This window comes from Hylobates moloch, unplaced genomic scaffold, assembly GCF_009828535.3.
Source record: "Hylobates moloch isolate HMO894 unplaced genomic scaffold, HMol_V3 SCAFFOLD_19, whole genome shotgun sequence".
NCBI classification, from domain to species: Eukaryota; Metazoa; Chordata; class Mammalia; order Primates; family Hylobatidae; genus Hylobates; species Hylobates moloch.
This window is the reverse complement of record NW_026652294.1, coordinates 5,530,035-5,546,606: the sequence shown is the minus strand read 5'-3', so window position 1 is coordinate 5,546,606 and position 16,572 is coordinate 5,530,035. Positions and strand designations below refer to the sequence as shown.

The following is a 16,572-nucleotide window of genomic DNA, read 5'->3' as shown; positions in this document are numbered from 1 at the left end:
TCCATAAGTTTAGATGCCTAAAGGAGAGAGCTAGCATTGCAAAGATGCATCCACTGACAGTTCCCTACAGGAGGTATAAACCCAAAGGATCGCTCTGTCACTTGACACCCAAGGCCAAGAGCAGAATCTTGCCTTACTTGATAATTTGAGGTCTAACATCTAGCCCAAGAAGATCAAAGCCTTTTTTTTAATCTGTATTTTCTCTGGGCCAGGCATGGTGGCTCACACCTGTAATCCCAGCATTTTGAGAGGCCAAGGGGGACAGACTGCTTGAGCCCAGGAGTTCGAGACCAGCCTGGCCAACATGGTGAAACCCTGTCTCTACTAAAAATACAAAAAAAATTAGCCAGGCGTGGTGGTGCATGCCTGTTGATCCCAGCTTCTTGGGAGGCTGAGGCACAAGAATTGCTTGAACCTGGGAGGCAGAGGTTCCAGTGAGATGACATCACGCCACTGCACTCCAGCCTGGGAGACAGAGCAAGACTCTGTCTCAAAAAAAAAAAAAAAAAATTATTTTCTCTGAGGAGTACTGAGATAAAAAGTGTGGATCCCCAAATCCTTTCCTTTGCAATCCATGAAAATGTCTCTTAAACAAATCTGCTCTTCTTCCTCTGTCTTTTCTGGAGCAGCTGTCATTGACCCTGATGAAATATCCCTTCCTTGGAGAAGACATGTCCTCTTCCTTTCCCCTCAGTCCCTCTCTGGTATTATGGGGCATCTTGTATGTGTCAGTGTGACCAGGTTGTTTTCAAGGTGCTCTTAAATCCTTCACTCTATTACATGCAACCTTCCCAACTTAAGTCCACAGGCCAAAAAGTTCACCTCAATCCATACCTCACATCGTACTGGGAAATGAATTCAAAATGGAGTAGAGACTCAAATATATAAAAATTATACTTTCAGGAGAAAATCGTTGTGATCTTGGGTTATGCAAACATTTTTTATTTACAACACAAAAACATGTATGCTTCATAAAAGAAAAAATGTATAAATTGCATGTCATTAAAATTAAGAATTTCTGGCCAGGCGCTGTGGCTCACGCCTGTAATCCTAGTACTTTGGGAGGCTGAGGCAGGCAGATCACTCGAGCCCAGGCAACATGACGAAACCCTATCTACAAAAAACAAAAGTTAGCCAGGTGTGGTTGTGTATGCCTGTAGTCTCAGCTACTTTGGAGGCTGAGGTGGGAGGGTTGATTGAGCCCAGGAGTTCAAGGCTGCAGTGAGCTATGATTGCACCACTGCACTCCGGCCTGGGTGACAGAGTGAGACCCTGTCTCAGAAAATCCCTCAAAACAAAAAAAAGCAAAGAAGATATATGGTGGCAAATAAGCATGTGGAAAGATGCTCAACACCATTAGTTATTAGGCAACTGCAAAATTAAAACCATGAAACAGCACTACACATCTTCTGAATGTCTAGAGGCTGACCACATGGTTTTGGCAAGGATTTGAAGGACTAGAATTCTCCTTCACTGCTGGCAGTAAAGTGACAGGGTAGAGCCAGTCTGGAAGACAGTTGAGCAGCTTCTGAAAATGTTCAACCTATACCTACCACATGATCCAGCAGCTAGTCCACTTTTCAGATGTCCTTATGCATATGCAATGGACTGAATATTCCTGTTTCCCCAAATTCTTATGTTGAAATCCTAATTCCCAATGTGATAATACAGGGAGGTGGGGTTCTTTGGGAAGTAATATGGTCATGAGGGTGGAGTCTCCATGAATGGGATTAGTGTGCTTTTAAAAGGGACCCCAGACAGCTCTCTCATTCTCTTTATCTCTACCATGTGAAGACACAAGATGGCAGTCTGCAACCTGGAAGATGCCTTCACAAGACTCCCACCATGTTGGCATCCTGATCTCAGACTTCCAGCCTCTAGGCCTGTGAGAAATAAATTTCCGTTGTTTATAAGCCACCCAGGCTATGGTACTTTGTTACAGTAGTCCAAACTGACTAAGACACCATACGAACACCTGCATGTGAATGTTCATAGGAATTTTACTTACAATAAGCAATAACTGGAAACAACCCAAATGTCCATCAGCAGCTGAATGGCTTAATAATTGTGGTAAACCCAAAAAATGGACTAACGCTCAGGGAAAAAAAGGAAATGAGCTACGGTTACACACAATGACACGAATGAATCTCAATGTGCTAAGTGAAAGGAGCCAGAACTCCCCTAAAATTGTACACACTATGAGTCTATTTATATAAAACTATAACAAATACAAACAATATACAGCAACAGCAGATCAGTGGCTGGGTGGGGATGGGAGATGTGGGGGAGAAGCAGGATGATGGGAGTACAAAGGGGCATGAGGAAATGTTCATGGTGATGGTGTGTCTATCATGTGGTGATAGCTTTCACAAGTGTATATATGTGACATATACGTATATGTATGTCAAAAGTTATCAAATTGTAAACTTTATACGCAATTTATTATATGTCAACTATACCTCATGCAGCTATTAAAAAAAAGGAAGCCCAGGGCCACAAACACATTTAGGTACCACAAAGGCTCTCTCTGTTTTAGAGCTTTTTAACTGAATGTAGTACAGGTATAAACCATGGCAGAACTGGATACAGTCCAGGCACAGTCCAAGGGACCCTGGTGAAAAGCTGATGTCTGATGGAAGATATCCTGGGTGGACGCTAACTGGCAGAACGTCATCTTGTGTGTTCCAGGGTATAAGCTAAATCTTAGGTGAATCACTAGAAAGTCCTGCAGCTGCAAACACACCTGGCTTACATCATGTAGCATTCTTCCCTACACCACCACTTAATCTCACCCTCATATTGCCTCATCTACCCAAATTCCCTCTCATTTGTGAGGCAACATTAAAAAAGCATCATAAGGTTCTGTCAGGTCAGTGTCACATTATTAGCTTCTCTAATTACTTAAGTAAGAGGTAACAGTCTCTGTGGCAGATTGGATTTTCCAAAAATGAGCACAGCAGTATTTCTGGTCCCACATCCTCTTCAGAAGCCTGCTATGCCCCATCAAAAGGTGGCACCTATTTCCCTTCCCCTTGTAACTGCCTTGACAAACAGTATGGTAGAAGAGATACTGCGTGGCTTCCAAGACTGTGTCATCAAACGTGGGGTGGCTTATGCCTGTTTCTCTCTCTTGACAACTGTCCTTGGAATGTGGCCACCACATTTTGAGGAAGCGCAGACCAAATATTGGAGAGGCTACATAGAAGTGCTCTAGCCACAGGTCTAGTGAAAGTCTCCGCCAACAGCCACCAGACCTGTGAGGGAGGGAGCCATCAGCTAGTTCCACCTCTCCAGTGGCACTGAGCTGAGTAGAGCGGAGATGAGATGAGATATCCCCACTAAGCCCCACCCAAATTGTAAACTCAGGATATAAATAGACGTCATTATGTTAAGCCATTAAGTTTTGGGTGATGTTTATAGATAACCAGCCTCTTTTCTATTGAATCTAAAGAGCGCATTCAGAAAGGAAACTAGTTTCTCTCTCTCCCACCCTACGTTGTCTAATGGCTAATTACCCTTTCCATAATCATTTATCATGAGGCAGCAACAGGGCATCTTTACAAATAACCTGCTTCTCAAATGGAGAGGTCACCATAAATTGCCAGAATGACCTCAGGCTAAACTCATTTGTGAAAATCCAGAGCAATCATGTATCTAATGAAATCAACCTGTTGAACTCCAACTTGTCTGTGGAGGCCACATCCTTATGTTGTCATCCCATCCAAAGTGGATGAAGCAAAAGAAAACAATGATTTCTCATGATGCAAGGAAGTCGAGATCTGTGCCTGTTATTTGAGATGATATATGAAGATTATTTGACCCAGAGAATTTAATGATTCTGCTTTTAGCAAAATAATTAGGCAGCTCTTGAAAATGTTACTTATCTGATTTCTGTTTCTCAGCATTACTCATAATAAAAATGCCTACTTACTGGAAACTTACTGAAGAGTCTGGGACACTGCCGTGGAGGCTGGATAGCTCAGTGGAAAGAGCCTGGGGCTGGGAGCTTGGAGAGCCAATTGTATGGTCTTAGGCAAGCATGGCACCTTTCTGATTTGCAGATATGAAACGGAAGCCCTGGGTTTGTGATTTCTAGGGGCTGTCTCAGGTCTGACTTCCTCTAACTTCTGAGAATGGAATGTGGGTGCTGATTCACATGAAGTATTTCACATTTTATCTAAGGAAATGCATCCTGAGACAATTATCTTAAAGCTAAACAAGAGCATTGGCAAACAAACCATTTTACTACATTCGGCAGGTTTTCTCCATGTCATTAGTGGGAGTTAAATGGAAAAAGAATGCAAGAAAAAGGAACAAAACCTTGAGCTAAAGGGAAGACAACCCTGTAGAGTTCCATTCAAACTGCTCAGGCCTGCCCACCTCCACCACCTCCAGTAGCCCATCTAGTTGGTGAAGTAACAACAGGTACATCCAAGCTACTGCTTTTGCTGCCAACAGACCATGCCTCCGCCAGGGCACCATTCCTAATTATCCTTCCAAATCCAAATGTACTGGTCCTGAATGCAGCTCTGAAAAATGCTCACAGTGAGGGGAGTGAAATGAGCATTTAAGGACTGGTGCTATATGCAAGGCCTCCACTCCTTCCCCTGTTTAGGAAGATCTAATTTGTGTCATCCAGGGGAGAAAAGCCTTGACTGAGTAGTCTCATCCTACCACACACAAAATACACTGATCAAACTCATTTATGGTAATGGCACTAAGCAACTGATTTTTAAAATTACAGCCCTGAAATTTCTGGAAATAGATGTTAATAGTAGCTATCAAGATCATGTTTAAACAGAATGCAGTAAGTACACTGTGATTCTGGGAAAACTTTGTTTCCCAGCTGCTATGTTTGACATTAAAAGGAATGCGCTGAAAACAGGAAAGAGTTCTTTCACTTCACTGGGACAGAAAAGCCATCAATTAACCTCTGCTGTGTGCAGTAAAGAACACAGGCCCGGACGGGCACAGTGGCTCACACCTGTAATCCCAGCACTTTGGGAGGCCAAGGCGGGCAGATCCCGAGGTCAGGAGATAGAGACCATCCTTGCTAATAGGGTGAAACCCCATCTCTACTAAAAATACAAAAAATTAGCTGGGTTTGCTGGCATGTGCCTGTAATCCCAGCTACTCAGGAGGCTGAGGCAGGAGAATTGCTTGAACCCAGGAGGCAGAAGTTGCAGTAAGCCGAGATCGCTCCACTTCGGTCTGGGTGACAGATTGAGACTCTGACTCAAAAAAGAAAACAAAACAAAACAAAAAAAAAAACCACAGGCCCAAGACGAGCCCTGAGATACAAGCTGTTTCTATTCCCTGGCGGCTCCAAGAAATGTGAAGCTCTTGGCCAACCGTTGAGCCTTCGGGATGAAGATATCTTGTCATCAGGACAGAAAATGATTAGACTCCAGGAGTTTTTATTGCTTCACTGTGGAGAACTTATGAGTAGACACAGTCCACATAAAGAATGGGTGGGACGGCAAGGCTGGCCATTCTTGTTCCCCTTTGTTCAAGTATTTTTAACCCCTGGAACACAGTGATATTTACAAACAATAAGATCTTTCTGTATACTTAGTTTCCATGCAAGTGACAATGTAAAATGAAAAGACTTAGACTTTCAACCTAGATTTGATTCAGATCAAAACTCTTATCTACTGCCAGCACCTTTTTTTTTTATTTTTTAACTCTGGGAAGTAATTCCTGTGACCTAAGATTCCAGTTATAGAAGAGGAAATTAAACCAACTAAGCTCTGCTTGGACTATGAGGAATTCCTAATGCATTATTTTAACAGCATTCTGTCTACTGGAAGAACTCCCAGCTTTCTCTAACCTTTCTCATGCCACCCACCCCTAGCCCAGTCCTAACTCTGATCATGAAGAGAGGATGCCAGGAAGGTGGAAGGGTGAGAAAAGGAAGGATCAGGGGAAGAGCGGCATTCTGGAATGTTTTCCACAGAGGAAACTAAAGTCCTCTTTTTTTTTTTTTTTAAAGGGTGAGGGTAGGGGATGAGTAGAAATAACATTCCCTGCCTCAAGGCTGGACACATAAGGGAAAGGGGGATGACATGTGAAAAGGAAGCGTCTCTATTCCCTTGTCTTTTCCAGTATGTAGTGTCTAGGAAGAATCAGAAGAAACTTGCGCTTTTGGGCCCAATCTCTTTAGGTTAGGAAAGTCACCTTTATATAAGAATCTACTCAACCCACAGGCTTTGAAATGGTGGGAATGAGTAGTGGCCTAAGGGAGTGTGACTAACACCAAGTGCTAATCTCATGCCTGGGTTGTGCAGGTAGCAAGTACCATACTTAATACTTCATACAATTTATAAAGAGCACTTCCTTTTTCTCCTATTTGTCTCCTATTTGTATTATTACAAAGGAAGCTGTGAAGGACTGAGCTATTTTTATCTGTTCACTGGTTCTTACTCTATTGATTCTTCAATCTATGGGGACACACAATTCTGGGAGAATAAAGGTAAGTACTTCTTTTCCTTGCTTAGGAAAGAGGGTAGGGAAAATAAAAAACAATCCCAAAATGACGCATGCTAGGAAACTTCTGGCTGTGGTAGAGCAAAGAGGTAGATAGATCCTTTCCCTTAAAAAAAAAAAAAAAAAAAAAAACCCCAAAAGCCCCCCAAAACACAAATATAAACCTGGACAAAAGTGTCACAAATTACCATTTTAGGGCAAATCAACCAAAGGCAAACAACAAACTAAGAAGTATTATTGGCCAGACACAGTGGCTCACATCTGTTGTAATCAGCACTTTGGGGGGCTGAGGCGGGTGGATCACCTGAGGTCGAGTTTGAGACCAGCCTGGCCAACATGGTGAAACCCTGTCCCTACTAAAAATACAAACATTAGCCGGCCATGGTGGCTTGCACCTGTAATCCCAGCTACTTGGGAGGCTGAGGCAGGAGAATCACTTGAACCCAGGAAGTGGAGGTTGCAGTGAGCCAAGATCGCGATCACGCCACTGCACTACAGCCTGGGCGACAGAGCAAGGCTCTTGTCTTAAAAAAAAAAAAAAGTATTTTTCATGAATTGGGCTCCGTGGCTCATGCCTGTAATTCCAGCATTTTGGGAGGCTGACATGGGAGGACCAAATGAAGCCAGGACTTTAAATCCAACCTGGGTAACACATCAAGACTCTACAATTAAAAAACTAAAAAAATTACCCGGGTGTGATGGCACATGCCTGCAGTCGTAGTTATTTGGGAGGCAGAGGTGGGAGGATGACTTGCGCCTCAAATTCCTGTGCCACTGCACTACAGCCTGAGCAGCAGAGCAGTGAGACCTTGTCTCTTGAGAAACAAAAAAGGCCAGGCATGGTGCTCACGCCTGTAATCCCAGCACTTTGGGAGGCCAAGATGGGAGGACTGCTTGAGCCCAGGAGATTGAGACCAGCCTGGGAAATACAGTAAGGCCCCATCTCTACAAAAAAATTTAAAAATTAGCCGGGCGTGGTGGCACGCACCTGTGGTCCCAGCTACTTGGGTGGCTGAGGTGAGAGGACTGCTCGAGTCTGGGAGGTTAAGGCTGCAGTGAGCTGTGACTGTACTACTGCATTCTAGCCTGGTGACATGGTGAGACCCTGTCTCAAAAAAACAAAACAAAACAAACAAAACTTCTACATAAGTGTTCATAGTAGCATTATTTTTAATAGCCCAAAGCCGAAATGTCCATCCGCTGATGAACAAAATGTGGTATGTATCCACACAATAAAATATCATTCAGCCGGCCAGGTACGGTGGCTCACGCCTGTAATCGCAGCACTTTGGGAGGCTGAGGTGGGTGGATTACCTGAGGTCAGGAGTTCAAGACCAGCCTGGCCAACATGGTGAAACCCTGTCTCTACTAAAAATACAAAAAAATTAGCTGGGTGTGGTGGCAGGCGCCTGTAATCCCAGCTACTCGGGAGGCTGAAGCAGGAGAATCGCTTGAACCCAGGAGGCGGAGGTTGCAGTGAGCTGAATTGCGCCATTGGCTCTCCAGCTTGGGTGACAAGAGTGAAACTCTGTCTCAAAAAAAAAAAAAAAAAAAAAAAAAAAAAATGTAATCCCAGCACTTTGGGAGGCCGAGATGGGCAGATCACGAGGTCAGGAGATCGAGACCATCCTGGCTAACATGGTGAAACCCCGTCTCTGCTAAAAATACAAAAAATTAGCCAGGTGTGTTGGTGGGCGCCTGTAGTCCCAGCTACTTGGGAGGCTGAGGCAGGAGAATGGTGTGAACCGGGGAGGCGGAACTTGCAGTGAGCTGAGATTGCGCCACTGCACTCCAGCCTGGGTGACAGAGTGAGACTCTGTCTCAAAAAAAAAAAAAAAAAAATCAGTTATAGAAAGGAGTAAAGTACTAACACATGCCACGTGGAAGAACCTCAAAAATATGGTATGTGAAAGACGCCAGTGACAAAAGACCACAAATGATTCCAGTTATGTGAAATGCCTGGGACAGGCAAACCCATGGTGGCTGCCTAGGGCTGTGAGGTGGTAAGAATATTCTAAAATTTATTGTGATGATGGTTATACAACTCTGTGCATATACTAAAAACCACTGAACTGTCCAACTTGGTGAGTTGTATGGTATGGGAATTATAAAAAAAAAACACAACTAAATCTTAGAAACTCAACTCTCAGAAGATAACTTTATAAGATATCTGTGGTAGGCCCATAAGCTGTTGATGTCTTAATCTCTGGAACCTATGAACATGTTTATTTACATGGCAAGAGAGTTTGCAGATGTGATTAAACTAGTTCAACCATTGTGGAAGTCAGTGTGGCGATTCCTCAGGGATCTAGAACTAGAAATACCATTTGACCCAGCAATCCCATTACTGGGTATATACCCAAAGGATTATAAATCATGCTGCTATAAGGACACATGCACACGTATGTTTATTGCGGCACTATTCACAATAGCAAAGACTTGGAACCAACCCAAATGTCCAACAATGATAGACTGGATTAAGAAAATGTGGCACATATAAACCACAGAATACTATGCAGCCATAAAAAATGATGAGTTCATGTCCTTTGTAGGGACATGGATGAAGCTGGAAACCATCATTCTCAGCAAATTATCACAAGGACAAAAAACCAAACACCGCATGTTCTCACTCATAGGTGGGAACTGAACAACGAGAACACATGGACACAGGAAGGGGAACATCACACACCGGGGCCTGTTGTGGGGTGGGGGGAGGGGGGAGGGATAGCATTAGGAGATATACCTAATGCTAAATGACGAGTTAATGGGTGCAGCACACCAACATGGCACATGTATACATATGTAACTAACCTGCACGTTGTGCACATGTACCCTAAAACTTAAAGTATAATAAAAAAAAAAAAAAGAATTTTAAGGACAGGAAGATGATCCTGAATTGTCCAGGTGGACCCAATCAAATCACACAAGGCCTTAAAAGCAGATAACCTATGGTCAGAGTGATGCAATGTGACAACTTGACCAGTTGTTGCTGGCATTGAAGATGGAGGAAGGGGCTACAAGCCAAGAAACATGGCTGTCTCTGTAAGCTGGAAAAGGCAAGGAAATAGATTCTCCCCTAAAGCCTTGAGAAAAGAACACAGCTCTGCTGACACATTGATTTTAGTCCAGTAAGAGCCATGTTGGACTTCTAACCAACACAATTCTAAGATGAAAAATATGTGTTGTTTTAGCTGCTACATTTGTAGTAATTTCAATAGTAATAGAAAACAAATACAGAATTATAAATTATTTGTTTTATATAGAAAACAAAATGAATCTAATGAATCTTAATAAATCATCTGGAATAAATGAAGAAGTGTAAAATATCAGAAACGTGACATAAAAACCTCAAAACCACAGATAATTGGGGCGACAACATTCCTGACAATACCAAAAAAATTTTTTTCCTTAATTTTTGCTCAATATACGTGAAGTACCCAAATGATAAGTACAGCTAAAAGAATTTTCACGAAGTGAATATACCATGTAGCCGCCTCCCCCAAATCAAGATACAGAATGTAATCAGAATCCCAGAAAGGATCCCTCAGTTCCCCTAAAGATAACCACTATTCTGACATCATAAGAGATTAATCTCACCACTGTTTTCGCTTCATTTAAATGGAATCATAGTTTAGACTCTGGTGCATCTGGCTGCTTCTGCTCAATATTACATGTGTGAGATTCATCCATGCTGCTGCATGTTGCAACAGTTTATTCTTTTTTTTGCTTGTTTTGTAGTACCTTATATATCACAATTCATTTATCCATTCACTTAATGATTATTTGGGTTGTTTCCAGCTTTTGATTCTTATGGAGACTATTCAACTTCAGCAGATACTGCCAACGTTTTCCAAACTGGCTAGAACAGTTTAGAGCCCTCTCAGCAGGATGCAAGTGTTCTTGTTTCTCTGCTTCCTTGCCAACACTTGGTGTTATCAGCTTTTTAAATCAGGCATTCTGTGTCTAATCTGCTGCAGGCATAGCAAAGCCTGGCTATAATTTATTTTTTAAATGCTAATAAAAATTAGATCTTGAGGGCCAGGTGCAGTGGCTCACGCCTGTAATCCCAGCACTTTGGGAGGCTGAGATGGGCGGATCATAAGGTCAGGAGATTGAGACCATCCTGGCTAACACAGTAAACTCAGTCTCTACTAAAAATACAAAAAAAATTAGCCAGGTATGGTGGCGGGCACCTGTAGTCCCAGCTACTTGGGAGGCTGAGGCAGGAGAATGGTGTGAACCCGGGAGGTGGAGCTTGCAGCGAGCCGAGATGGCACCACTGCACTCCAGCCTGGACGACAGAGCAAGACTCTGTCTCAAAATAATAATAATAACAATAACAATAATTAGATCCTGAAATTTTTTTCACTTGCTATTAACTCTCATATTTTACATGCATCTTTGTTAGTATTTCCTACATCATACTCATATCAGGAAACAATTTTCTTTCTTTCTTTCCAATTGTTATACCTCTTATCTCTCTTTCTGCCTTACTGCACTGACTAGAACTTTATTTTTTAATTTTTTGTAGGGACGGGGGTCTCATTATGTTGCCCAGGCAAGTCTCAAACTCTTGGCCTCAGGGGGTCCTCTTGCCTCAGCCTCCCAATAGAGCTTTACATACAAAACTGAATAGAAGTGATGAGGGCAGGGTCTTGTCTCTTTCCTCATCTCTGGAAGAAAGCTTTCAATAAGTCACCATTAAGCTTAATGTCCACTATAAATATTTTTTTGTAGATGCCCTTTATCATCTTTTTAAAAGTCCCTTTATTCCCAGTTTGTTAGAAATTTGTTCTGTGGGGCTTTTTTTTTTTTTTTTTTGAAACTAATAAACAGGAGTTAAATTTTATCAAATGCTTTTGTTCATCTACTTTGATTAGATCACATTTTCCCCTCAATTTTGATAACTTACTCTGAAGGACTTTAATTCATTCAAATCTTTTGACAGTGCATGTGGCCAATTCTGATGAATATACTGTGGCCAATTAGAAGGAATGTGCAATCCACTGTGGTCTGGGGCAGTGTTTTATAGATCAGTCAGGACAAAGTAGTTAATAGCATTACTTACATCTTCTATAGCTCTACTAAATTTCATTTGCTTTTTCTATTCGTTAATGAGAGAAGCGTGTTAAAATCTCCAAATATGCCTATTTCGCCTTTTAGTTCTATCAGTTTTCCTTTATATTCTCTGGGGCTATGTTACCTGATACAGATGAATTTATAATGTGCTCTTAGTGCCTAAAAGGTCTTTTTTTTTTTTTTTTTTTTTTGAGACGGAGTCTTGCTCTGTCGCCCAGGCTGGAGTGCAGTGGCGCGATCTCGGCTCACTGCAACCTCCGCCTCCCGGGTTCATGCCATTCTCCTGCCTCAGCCTCTCCGAGTAGCTGGGACTACAGGCGCCCGCCACCACGCCTGGCTAATTTTTTGTATTTTTGGTAGAGACGAGGTTTCACCGTGGTCTCGATCTCCTGACCTCGTGATCCGCCCGCCTCGGCCTCCCAAAGTGCTGGGATTACAAGCGTGAGCCACCGCGCCCGGCGCCTAAAAGGTCTTACTGGGCAGCATGAAGTCTTCCCATGTTGTTTTCTAAGAGTGCCTTGGCTATTGTTATTGTTTTAATTCTTTATCATTACGGACAATATCGATCTCTAGTAATATTTCTTTCTGAGAAATGATGCTTTGAAACTAGTACAGCTCTTCCAGCAGTCCTTTGATTAGTGCTCGCATAGTACATCTTTTCCAACTGTTTTACTTTCAGTCTTTCCATTTAAAGTGGGTCTCTTATACACAAATCATGGTTGGGTCTACTGTTTTTAATATGAAAATCTTTGTCTTTTAACTGGAATATTCAGCCTATTTACCTATAATGTGATTTTTACATATTTGGGTTTACATCTATTACTATATCCTTAGTTCTTTGTTCCTTTTCTCTCCTTTCCTGCCTTATTTTTGATGAATCAAGTGTTAATATTCTACTTATCTTCTATTAGCCTCTTATTTTCCATTTTTTATTGTTTTAATTGTTAATATGTGATTTAAAATATTATAGTAGCCACACTGAAAAAGTAAAAAAATATATATTTTATCAAATATATTAAAAATATTATCATTTCAACATGTAATCAGTATTTTTTAAATGAGGTATTTTACATTCTTTTTTTTTTTTTTTTTGAGACGGAGTTTCGCTTTGTGCCCCAGGGTGGAGTTCAGTGGCGCGATCTCAGCTCACTGCAAGCTCTGCCTCCCGGGTTCACACCATTCTCCTCCCTCAGCCTCCCAAGTAGCTGGGACTACAGGTGCCCGCCTAATTTTTTGTATTTTTAGTTGAGACGGGGTTTCACTGTGTTAGCCAGGATGGTCTTGATCTCCTGACCTCATGATACACCCACCTTGACCTCGCAAAGTGCTAGGATTACAGGCGTGAGCCACTGCGCCCGGCCTACATTCTCTCTTTCTATATTAAGTCTTCTAAGTCTTCAGAATCTGGTGTTTTATAATCACAGCACATCTCAACTCAGAATAGCCACGTTTTAAGTTCTCAATAACTCCATGCAGCCAATGTCAACTGTAGCAGAGTGTAGCCCTAGAGATTTACAATGTGCAACCCTTCACTTATTCAGTCTACAACAAATTAATTTTCTAACTTCCTGAACAATTCAGACCTTGCAACACCTTAATTACATTTACTGTCCCCCTCCTAACTTTTGAACCATTTTATCTTAAATTTTTAACCTACATATATCTTTAAACAAGATACTTTTATTACACTGCAGTCAATATTCATATATATTTACTTTCACATTTACTCTTCCACTGTTCTTTATTCCTTCCTGAAATTTTGTTTCCCTATGGGATTATTTTCTTTCTGCTACAAGAACTTCCTTTTTCTTTCAGAATAGGCCTGCTGGTGACAAATCCTTTCTGTTACCTATTGAGAAATCAGCTATTGATCTTATTATTCCCCTTAATCTAATATCTTTTTTCTCTAGCAATTAAAGATTTTTTTCACTGTCCTTGACTTTTAGCACTTATGACACTCCTAGCCCTCTCTTTTCTCTTAGTATAACCCAATTGTATGTGTCTTAACCCTTCTTTTATGTCCCTTGTCTCCATTACACTATGTTTTTTTCATCCTTTCATTTCCGGTGCTTCACTGTGGGTATTTCTTACTGATCAATCCTCTAATTCATAAGTCTTTTCTGTGTTGAGTGGTTGTGAAACACATATATGGGAGTTCCTATCTCAAGCTAATGAATTTTTTAATCCTTAAATTTTCATTTGGCCAGGCGCAGTGGCTCACACCTGTAATCCCAGCACTTTGGAAGGCCCAGGTGGGTGGATCACCTGAGGTCTGGAGTTTGAGACCAGCCTGGCCAACATGGCAAAACCCCATCTCTACTAAAAAAACAAAAAAAAAATCAGCCGGGCATAGTGGTAGGTGCCTGTAATCCCAGCTACTCAAGAGGCTAAGGCAGAAGAATCACTTGAACCTGGGAGGCAGAGGTTGCAGTGAGCCGAGATCGCACCACTGTACTCGGGCAAGAAGAACGAAACTCTGTCTCAAAAAATAAAATAAAAATTTCATTTGATTCTATTTTACAGATTCCAGTTCTCCAGTAAAACTATCTCTTCATCTGTTTCCTTAAACTCATAAATCGGTTATTTTAAAAGCCTATCTAAGGGTTCCAATATCCGGATCACCTCTTCTTTTCCTGTCATTCTTTCTCTTGATTTTCATTCATTTGATCCTGCTTATTGGCATGCCTGGTATTTTAATTAATTAATTAATTAATTAATTAATTGTAGAGACAGAGTCTCACTATGTTGGCCAGGTTGGTCTTGAACTCTTGGCCTCCAATAATCCTCCCACCTTGGTTTCCCAAAGTGCTAGGATTACAGGCATGAGCCACTGTGCCTGGTCATGCCTGGTATTTTGATGGAATGCAGGATACTATGTTTCAAAGAGTATAGAGGCTAAGTTTCTTCTGGCAGGTAACTAGAATAAGGGCTGATCACCTCATTCAATCAAAGTTTTGAAGTTAGATTTCAAGCTGATAACTTCTGGTCAACCTTTATTTGTAGGACATAATTTTTTGAGGTCTCAACTGAAGGCCTGGAATATTTCCAATTGTCATTCCCATTTGGCTGGCCTTGAAATCTAATTTTTAGGCCAGGCACGGTGGCTCATGCTTGTAATCCCAGCACTTTGGGAGGCCGAGGCGGGTGGATCACGAGGTCAGGAGATTGAGACCACGGTGAAACCCCGTCTCTACTCAAAATACAAAAAAATTAGCCGGGTGTGGTGGCGGGCACCTGTAGTCCCAGCTACTCAGAGAGGCTGAGGCAGAAGAATGGCGTGAACCCGGGAGGCAGAGCTTGCAGTGAGCCGAGATTGCACCACTGCACTCCAGCCTGGGCGACAGAGCGAGACTCCGTCTCAAAAAAAAAAACAAAATCTAATTTTTTTGTCTACCTACTCCTGTAAGAACAAAAACTGTGCTTAAGTTTTTAGGTCTTTGGTAATAGCTCTCTACTGAATTTCTCCTTCTGAATTTGAAAAATACCTTAACAGCAAAAGCTAAGTCAAATGTTGAGTTTACTACCCTTTTTCTCTTTATTTTCCCAAAGAGATGGGGTCTCACTCTGTTGTCCAGGCTGGAGTGCAGTGGTGTGATCAATGCTCACTGTAACCTCGAACTGCTGGGCTCAAGCAATCCTCCTGCCGCAGCCTCCTGAGTAGCTGGGACTACAGGCATGTGCCACCATGCCGGCTGAGCTCATTACTTTTTTTTTTTTTTTTTTTTTTTTTGAGACGGAGTCTCGCTCTGTTGCCCAGGCTGGTGTGCACTGGCGGCGTGATCTCGGCTCACTGCAACCTCTGCCCCAGGGCTCACGCATTCTCCTGCCTCAGGCTTCCAAGTAGCTGGAACTACAGTTGCCCAGCACTGCACCCAGCTCATTTTTTGTATTTTTAGTAGAGACAGAGTTTCACCATGTTAGCCAGGATGGTCTCGATCTCCTGACCTCATGATCCGCCTGCCTCGGCCTCTCAAAGTGCTGGGATTACTGGCATGAGCCACCGCGCCAGGCCTCATCACTCTTGAGGTTGTCTTTTTCCTAGGATCTTGGACCCTCAACATCTTGGCTGCCTCAGAATCCCTCAATTCAAATTTTAGTCCTGCTACTCAGTGATTCTGAAACAAACTCTGGACCACTGCTTTGTCTGGCCTTTACCCCATGTGAAGAGTTAGCCACCGCCCTAAGGGAAAAAAGCAGGGGTAAATATGGGTTCAACTCAATAGAATTTTTCTCTATAATTTTGGCTCCTGCCAAATTTGACTTGGCTGCCTTGGTTAGTCCCCAATGCCTTCAAAGATATTTATTTTTGTATTTTAAACAGTTTTTACAGTAGTCTCATCAGAGATTTGGTCTGATATTCTTTTATAACCATAAACAAAAGTTTTACTTTACTGAGTTTTAATTACTGATTTTTTTTACTGACTAGTCTATAAACTTCCTGAGAATAGAAACTATTTAAATTTCCTAACTTCTATTTAAACACTCAGCACACTATCTGACACAGAACTTACTATTTGATAAATTATTAGCTTTTTGTTTTGTTTTGTTTTGAGACAGAGTCTCGCTCTGTCGCCCAGACTGGAGTGCAGTGGCGGGATCTCGGCTCACTGCAAGCAAGCTCTGCCTCCCGGTTTCACGCCATTCTCCTGCCTCAGCCTCCTCAGTAGCTGGGACTACAGGCGCCCGCCACCACGCCTGGCTAATTTTTTGTATTTTTAGTAGAGATGGGGTTTCACCGTATTAGCCAGGATGGTCTCGATCTCCTGATCTCGTGATCCACCTGCCTCAGCCTCCCAAAGTGCTGGGATTACAGGCATGAGCCACCACGCCCAGCCAATTATTAGCTTTTATATTAGGCAAAAAAGCTTAGAATTCAAGTAAAGCATAACACATAAATATATGCCTGCTAAACCAGTCCAACCCATTAATTCTTTTAATTCCACTTATCTCCAGTAAGAACTATCCAATCTTTTCTTCAGTGGCCCACATATTAATGAAGTACATCCC

At 42.1% G+C, this 16,572-nt stretch overlaps 1 protein-coding gene across 4 annotated transcripts in view; it reads right to left on the bottom strand.

Moving 5' to 3' along the window:
• SPECC1L (sperm antigen with calponin homology and coiled-coil domains 1 like) overlaps positions 1-16,572 on the bottom strand; it is a 108,547-nt gene that overhangs the window by 21,442 nt on the left and 70,533 nt on the right. Inside the window, exon 13 of one of the 4 annotated variants that reach the window (XM_032139430.2) lies at positions 5,425-5,526. The exons of the other annotated variants lie outside the window; for them this stretch is intronic. Within the exon in view, the coding sequence (XP_031995321.1) occupies positions 5,440-5,526 (87 nt within the window). The 3' untranslated portion in view covers positions 5,425-5,439. Of the gene's footprint in view, positions 1-5,424; positions 5,527-16,572 lie in introns of those variants that run through there. 4 annotated transcript variants of the gene reach the window in all.